General features: G+C 44.1%; 1 protein-coding gene across 3 annotated transcripts in view; it reads left to right on the top strand.

Moving 5' to 3' along the window:
• Window positions 1–1976: 1976 nt before the first annotated feature.
• The window catches only part of PDE5A (phosphodiesterase 5A), a 140234-nt gene continuing 133999 nt past the window's right edge, over window positions 1977–8211 (top strand). The window contains exon 1 of one of the 3 annotated variants that reach the window (XM_024731995.1): window positions 1977–2191. In XM_024731995.1, coding sequence (XP_024587763.1) covers window positions 2070–2191 — 122 coding nt within the window. In that variant the 5' untranslated portion in view covers window positions 1977–2069. Of the gene's footprint in view, window positions 2192–2704; window positions 2745–3584; window positions 3649–8211 lie in introns of those variants that run through there. The other 2 variants (XM_024731997.1, XM_024731996.1) reach the window with 2 other exon arrangements.

Genomic DNA, 8211 nt, shown 5'->3' with positions numbered 1-8211 from the left:
GCCGGTTCAAAATATGCTTAACTTAAAGTACTTTAAAGTCACAAGAGGTATTGTTTTGTCTGAGTTTTCTAGAGACTAGAACATTTTGAAATGCCTCATCCCCCATCCCTTGAGATATACTCACTCAGGTTAACAGGCCTTCACAGTAACCCTCAACCCAACATCTACACCACACAGAAATGAGACTCATGATGGGATAGTCCACAGATTGTTTATCTTGCACAAACTTTTCGGAAGCCTTCCTGATTTCTGATAATTTAACCCTTTGAAGTTAGGAGAGAAAATGGACATTTGGATAATGCCTGTTTATTTAATCATGGTAGCCAGCCAAGGCAAGCAATTCAAGCCAAAAATCCACTCCATCTTTAGTAGGACGTAGAGTTTTAAATTATAGTTGACCTCTTGAGAGGAGAAACGCATGGCTTTCCACAAGGAAAAACTGAGCACTTTTGTTCATGAGCACTGCACTCACTATCATAGTAACAAATTAGAAGAGAACTGTCATTTTAAAATCTGATATAATTTATTATACATCACTTCATTCTCTACTCCCTTGCTTGGTTTTTAATGGTTTGTGGCTACTTGCATACAACAATGAAGTTTCAAAGAAACTGAAGTTACAAAAGGACAATTATTTAATGCAGGAAGTATAAACCATTGCATTGGGGGATTGGAAGACATTTTTTAAAGTTCTCATATTATCTGTTTAATGATGTGTTTCTATGTGGTGAGTAATGTCTTACATTCTTGCCAAGAATATTTTGAAAGGAGTTTGTAAAAAGTATGTCGGCTAGATCACTTTTGGTATATCACTGCTAATGGTGTCATTCGCACATTGTGAAACACAGCTCCAGTTTAATTTTGCCAAAAAAATTAGGTCATGGCAAAATACCATACTAAAACTGCATGGAGATGGGGATGAGGATAAAGCAAAGGAAGACACCAATTCTTTTTTGTAAAGCATGATAGGGATTGGACAAAACAGGGTAGTAAGGCTGAGCCCTTTTAAACAGATACTTTTTTCGTGGTGTGTGTGTATTAATTCCAGTTCAGTATAAATGATGAATTAACTTAAAATTGGGCTAACTGGCTGCTCTGGTACCTGGGTAGTGCCCGTACTCTCAAGTTAACCTAATTGTACGGAGACGCCCTTGTTTTCTGACTTCATATACAAACCATCGTGATTATTGCATTTCAATCTACCTTTTTCTTTTTCCAGTCAGGAAAAGGGGCTTAATGCAAATTAAGCCTTTGATGAGAAGGCACTTAATTTATAAATATTATTGTTGTTATTAACATTAAATCACGGGAATGGTTTTGTTGGAAGTTACCCACCAGGACCTGCAAATCTATTGAGGTGACACACGCCCCAACTCTCCTTACCCAGGAGTGGTCCTTGGCTGGGGCGCTTTGAGCCACTGCGCTGGCAGAGCTCCGAGGAAGGTGCGTCCCCGCTCCTCCCAGACCCATGCGCTGGGCTGATGGAAAGCGAGGCGGGACAGTCATTGTTCTCCCAGGCCTGAGGAAAAGTGCCCGGGCTACCACCACCTCTCATTTTCGGGCGAAAATAACCCCAGCTACCGCTCTCTGGGCTTGGGATGGTTCTCCACAGCGCGACCTTCCCTTTCCTAGAGTGGGACGCCCAGCGAACACACCCAGAGTCACCTTTGCGCGCTCCTCTGGAGCCGGCTCGGCACACAGCGCACCCCAGCGGCCGCCTTGGCTTCCTTCTAGTCCTGGCCATTAGGCTTCCGGAGAGCTCGCCAGTCGCCGCCGCGGCCGCCTCGGAATCTTGGGACTGGAGAGACTGCGAGAGCTAGTCTCAGCCAGAACCCAGGGAAAGCGCGGGGCTGCTGCACCCCGCCACACCTGGGAGCGGTGAGGACCGGGAGAGGCAGGGCACGGCAGGAGGGTGGCCCGGTGCCTGAGCAGCTTCGCCGAAAGCCGGCCGGACTGGAGCAGGGCGAACGGGGAGGGTCTCGAGGCAGAGTCCAGCTCCTCCAAGGGAGGGACCCCAGCTGGGGTGGAAAACCAGCACCAGCAAGCCGCAGAGACGCGCCGCGCCGATCATGGAGCGGAGCGGCCCCGGCTCCGCGCGGCCGCAGCAGCAGTGGGACCAGGACTCGGTCGAAGCGTGGCTGGACGATCACTGGGACTTTACCTTCTCTTACTTTGTTAGGAAAGGCACCAGGTAAGAAGAGGACCCACGGAAGACCCTGCCGGGGCCTGGAGCGTGACCTGGGGCTGATCTCTCTCCCCTATTGAATTTTCCCCTTCGTTAACCATTAAACCGTCTCCACTCTCAGGCCCTTTGCTTTTGAAGTAGGGCCATGATCCTGTTATGGTGTAGAGACCTCGACTTTAAGGCCAGTACAGTCGAAAAACCGTCGGATTCGATCCAACTTGCTCACAAATTTCACACACACACACACACACACACACACACACACACGCTGGCAGCCCTGGTATTCCCTGGGAGCAAGATTATTTTCATATATCTGCGCTCACAGGCCTTCCTCTAGCCCTTCTCTAGCCTCCTGGTTCCCCCAAATCTCCTTAGCGAAACCAAAACAGTTTTTAAGCCCCTTCCCTGCAGCTCCGGAAGCACCGTTTCCAACGCGTTCCCTGTGGCTCCGCTCCTCCCCCGTCTCTCTTCGCCCCTGCCCTGGCGGGGCGGGGAAGCCAGGGTAGGGGCGAGACCACGAAGAAGCCCAAAGGCAGCAACATGCCGGAACCTTCCCAAAGTGAGTGCTGTCGCCTTTTGCCCCCTTCCAGTCCCCTGGTTGTTCCGCGCTCTCCTTTTCCTTCGCTTTTGCGCGCAAGGCGGCGCCGCCGAACGGGCTCCGCGGAGGGGTTCGTGGCGTGCACACAAAGGGCGGTGGGGAGGCGCGGCGGTGAGCGGACCTCGGCGGGTGACAGGTCCCGCGGCCCGAGGCGACCCCAGAGGCCAGCTCTTCCTGGTCCGGAGCCAACCGCTGGGGCGCCTGCTGCGGAGGGCGGGGAGGAGGGAGCCTGTCCTTTGGGAGGCGGGGTCCTGTCCTTTGGGAGGCGGCTGCTTAGCGAGCAGTCGGGGCGCGCGTGGGAAACGCTCGCGGGAGACTTAGAGAGGAATTGAGGCTGAAGCCGAGGGGCTAGGAGGGTGGAACGGATAGTGCGTGGCGGGCTGGTGCCCCGAAGCCGGAGGAGTTGGTGCGAAGCCGGGGCGCGGGCAAGGTTGCTGCGCTCGGACTCGGGCTGACTCCCAGACGCACCCCTTTGGAGAAGGGGCCCGAACCTCGCCGTCGCCGGCTCCCGGCAGCGGCCTTCGGGCAGCTGACGCTGGCCGCTTTGCCGGGAGGGAGACGCACGCGGGGCGGTGATGGTGAAAGGGCCGGCCGGGGCTGGGCGCTGGGCTCCCACTCGCCGGCGCACCGCTGCGACTCGGCCGGGCGCTCCCAGCCAGGGGGCGGCGCAGCGCTGGGCGAACGGGCGGCCGCGGGCGGTGGCGCGACCGCGGAGGCGGTAGGGGAGCCGGCTTCGCGTTACCGGCCTCACCTGGGCACGTCGTCGCCCCCCGGCGCCTCCTGGAGTCCAGGGTCCGTCGAGGCCGCCTGATCTGCACCTCCAACTCACCACGTTTGCTATGTTGCCTTTTGGGGACAAAACAAGGTACTTCCTTCAGCATCTCCCCGTCTTTCCCACTTTCCCCGGGGGCGCGGTGGGGGCCGGGTGCTGGGGGGGTGGCACCCGGGTCACACCGGCGGGCGACGCTTCACTGAAAATGGACTCTGAGATTTTTGTCTTCCTTTACTTTCCCGTGGATGTAATACTTTTAGATGGGGCTCTTTTTAACTCTACGTCTTATAACGAACGTTCAGAGTTGGTGTCGATTTGATCACTTTCGGAGGTTTTTAGTAAGAGGCGGTGGCTTCGGCGCAAATCTTATCTCTTCTGTTTAATTACTCCGCTCTCCTTTTAAAATCCTGTTCGCCGCTTTCGCCTTCTATCAAAATCCTAAATCTGGAGCGACCAGAGGATAAACCCTGAATGGAAAGTGGTTTCTTTTCGAAGAGGACTTTTCTGCGAGTTTGGGGTGAGGCACTAAGACCATCTAGGTCTGGAATTATCGATTTCTGGGAGCCAACAGTTTTTAGAGGTCACCTTCTCGTAGGCCATCTGTGCCCGGTTTGCTTTCACCCTTGCACACTTCCACTCTTCCGCCCTTAATGAACTATAGCGCATAGAATGGGGAATGGGCAGGAGAACTGGGCTGATGTTTTAAATGTGTAGGGGGATGTTCTTTAGAGATGTTCTTCAGGCAGATTATTAAGAAAGAACAAAATTACTTATTTTAAAATCAGCGTAAATGTCCTTTGTCTCCCCCCCCCTTTTAAAGACATAAACTTGGGGTGGTTTGGCGGTAGGTTTTAACTCATACGTAAAAACACTTCACTTTGAGAGCCTGCCAGAACTTTGAGTTACTTTTTTTTGGAAAATAAATTGAATGAGTTAAGTTACATTTCTTTTCACATTACTTTTTTTCCCAAGTAGCATAGGATTAAAATCCCAGTTCTCAAAAGTACACTGCTTAGTGTAAAATTTAGACCTTCAGTTACGGTTTTTATATTACAGTTGATGTTGACAAGAGGCTGAACCCTTTCTGTGATATATATGTGTGTGTATACAATCTTGAGAGAAGAGTTTATGTTGAGTGTAAGCCGGAAAATGAAAGTGTAAGACATTCAAGAGTAGGGCAGGCCCTCAGTTTTAGGAGTTGCAAGGCACTGAAAGTTGTCAGTGTGAAGAATATAATCTAAGTCTTATGCGTAGCCAGAGGTTTTTCAAGAAACAGTATTCCAGTTTGGGCTTATATTTGATGGCATTAACTGGAAACTTAAAATAAGAATCAGAGATTGGGCACTAGTTGATTATAAAAAGGCCAACCTGCTGAACACGGTGTGATTCACATGGTTGTGGTCAAATCTTATTACAGACACCTTAACTTTACAGCTAAGTCGTTTGTTTGTTTGTTTGCTTTAACAAGAAGATCACATTACTTTGCTTTTTTCCCTTTTGTTACACAATGTAAAAAATGAATACTGTATGTGATTCAGGAAACCCATGCAACAGAATAGCTCTGTAGAGGCATTTGGCGAGTTTTAAGATTTTAAATAAATTTGAATTCACTGAGATTGGCCATCTGTGCCTGTGAACAGTCTCATTGATAGAACTGTTTCTACCTTATTTGATTTAATTGTTGTTTGACATTCATGCATGCTTCTCTATTCTCTCCCCAGACTGAATGGTCTGCACTCAATAGTAGTCACTGAATAGAAGGAAGGTTCTGGCACTAACTTCTCATTTAAACACCTGTGAATTTTGGTTGACCTTGAAAGCAATTATTGCTGCTGTATTACATTGTTTCCTATAATTATCTTCAAATACAGAGCTAAGCACCTCCTTAAAAGCTATAGCTTGCAGCACACAAATAGATGCTTTTCAGCAATCAAAACCTGTTTAAGTGAATTTTGAGAGTGTCAGTTGAACGATTCGTAACATAATCTATAGGCATAAAAATTACTTGGAGACTAGTAACTAAAACCTATGGAAAACCTCCACCCTCACTATCATAGAAAACTTTGCAGTCCTACGAGTTTGAGATGCTGCGTTCATTAAGGGCTTTAATGCTTGTGCATTCACAGATGAAGCCTTTCTGGTGCTAATGCCACTTTAACAGCTGTTGTTATTCTTGACAGCTTATTAGAATAACTTACCTTTCATTAGTTACTAATCAGCTCTGTGACTGTGCACGATGTTTTAGATCATTTAGAATTATAGGGGTAATATGATTGACTTTTTATTGCTTTGTTTTGTACTAGACAAAAGCTTGAGAATATTTGGCATATACTGGAAATAGGAGATACTAATAAGTGAGGACACCTTTTTATGACCACTTGGATCAAAGTCCAGAAACAGAAGTTTTACACTCGCATGTAGTTTTCTATGATAGACCTTTTATTTGACACTGCAAAGCTGTGGTGAATTAGTTGATGTTCCAGGTCCTGAGTTTGGGATTCTATCTTTCTCTCTCTTTTCTTTCTTTCTTTTCTTTCTTTTTCTTTCTTTCTTTCTTTCTTTCTTTCTTTGGGATTCTTTCTTTCTCTCTCTTTTCTTTCTTTCTTTTCTTTCTTTCTTTCTTTCTGTCTGTCTGTCTTTTATTTTTTCTCATCTCTAAAAGCTGTAACTTTTTTTTGCAAGATATTATCTTAAAGTCAGATAATAGGTGTAAAATAAATATTGCTATTCAATCTTAAAAATGATTGTTTCTGTGATCATATAGGAATATAAACTCACAATTTTCAGACACGTTTTGTTAAGCATATTTTGTTAAGCAGTCACTAGTGTTGAAGATAATAAAATCCTGTGGGTATTGACTCAGTCTGGCTTTGATATTATTTCTAATATTTTCATTATGGTAATTCTAGTGTAATAATGTCCTTTTATCCTTGTATTGCTTGTAACCAGGGTCCTTATAGCCAGCTCGAAGGTACCTTTTAGTGGCCTAAAAGTACTCATGTGGATTGAATTTGGATAGGATTGAATCTGGAAGAATCTGTAGGAGCCCCTGAAATGATGTTTCTCATTGCTCTTCTATGAGTGTTCTCAAGGTTTCATATTCAGTTCCATTTTTAAAGCCCCCAATACAAGATCATGATTCCTAAAACTGTGGTACAACTAATGCATTGCAATTAGTCATTCAAAATAAATCTATTTGCTTAGTATAACACTTAAATAGGCTTGTGGTACAATTCAGTAGCTTTTTTTTTCAGTTTGTGATCTGAAGATCTATTGGAATTGCCAATATTTTCTTAATATCATCTTCAGTACCTAAAGATGAGCAGTTTTTGGCATTTTGATTATGTTGTGCAACAAAATTTCCTTTTTAAATAGTTCCACCTAAAGAAATGACTTGAGTCTGGTCTCTGATATCATTTCTTTTAAAATATTTGAAAGTGCTTCCAAATTGTATGGGTAAAGTTTGTACCTTCACCCATATCTGATTACAGAGAGTATGTCTTACTAAGTTGCTTCCCTTCCTCTATATTTGAAAATGTGAATTAACTTAAAACTGATTGAACTTCCTGCTACATTTTAATAATGCTTGGAAAAGAGTTCTTTCATACTTGAAAAGGCTTAAAAAAAAAGTGCTTGGTATTTATTAGTTTGTCCCCCAAATATTTTTCAAACTAACAGTTTATTAAACCTGTAACTGTTGTGTTGAGTTAGATTTTTTTCTTTGTTCTCAGGGCTAATTGTAGGATAAAAACTCATCTTAGGATAAAAGCCTGTGGTAAGGACTGCAGGGCAATTAAATAAATCACTGAGTTGATTGATACTGGAGGGTTGAAAAATGACTAAGTTTTGAGTTTAGAATGCAGACTAGCTACTGACTTTGCAGGACTTCCTGTGAGATTACTTTAGCTGGACAGATGTAGATTCAGTTGACCAATGTTATAACTGATTGATGTGGCCTTGGAAATATCTGTTAAATCAGGTTCTCAGTAAAAAAAAAAAAAAAGTGCCTGTGAATTACAACATAAGAATAAAAATTGAAGAAAGTCTTTCCACTTGAGTCATTCATTTGATATTTAGTTCTGTAATCTTATTTACCGACTTGGTATTCTCATTTTATTTTGAATCATATTTTTTTTCATGGTGTGAGTGCTTTATTCATTTTCTCTAACTGTTAGGAATTTATACTTATTGCCAGCTAAATATTTAAGGCAGGTAAAGAAAACTGAGTGTTAAGTTCATAAGAGTCATTCTGATGAATATTCTAAAAAGCTTTAAAAAAGCCATATATATGGAGATATAGATATCCATGTGCCCCATTTGTAGTTTGTAGTGAACATGCTTTATGAAGTCTTAGGTGCCATTGTTAGCTTCTGTGCTCTTTGAGACCTTTCTCTTGATTCTGAATTGTAAAGTAAGATTAACATTTTGCAAATTGTCTTCTCTGAATAATTTTGTTATTATATTTTGTAATAATAAGTATACTGAGGTAATAAGAAGAGAAAAGCTCCTGATTTTTTTTTCTTTTTAACGTCTTTATTGGAGTATAATTGCTTTACAGTGGTGTGTTAGTTTCTGCTTTATAACAAAGTGAATCAGCCATACATATACAGATCCTGATTTTTTAAGCTGATGAAATAATTAAAACACATACACAGG

The sequence above is a fragment of the Neophocaena asiaeorientalis genome, unplaced genomic scaffold (genome assembly GCF_003031525.2).
Source record: "Neophocaena asiaeorientalis asiaeorientalis breed wild unplaced genomic scaffold, Neophocaena_asiaeorientalis_V1.1 scaffold88, whole genome shotgun sequence".
Taxonomy (NCBI): Eukaryota; Metazoa; Chordata; class Mammalia; order Artiodactyla; family Phocoenidae; genus Neophocaena; species Neophocaena asiaeorientalis.
The sequence above is the reverse complement of the archived record's forward strand: the minus strand, read 5'-3'. Positions and strand labels throughout refer to the sequence as shown.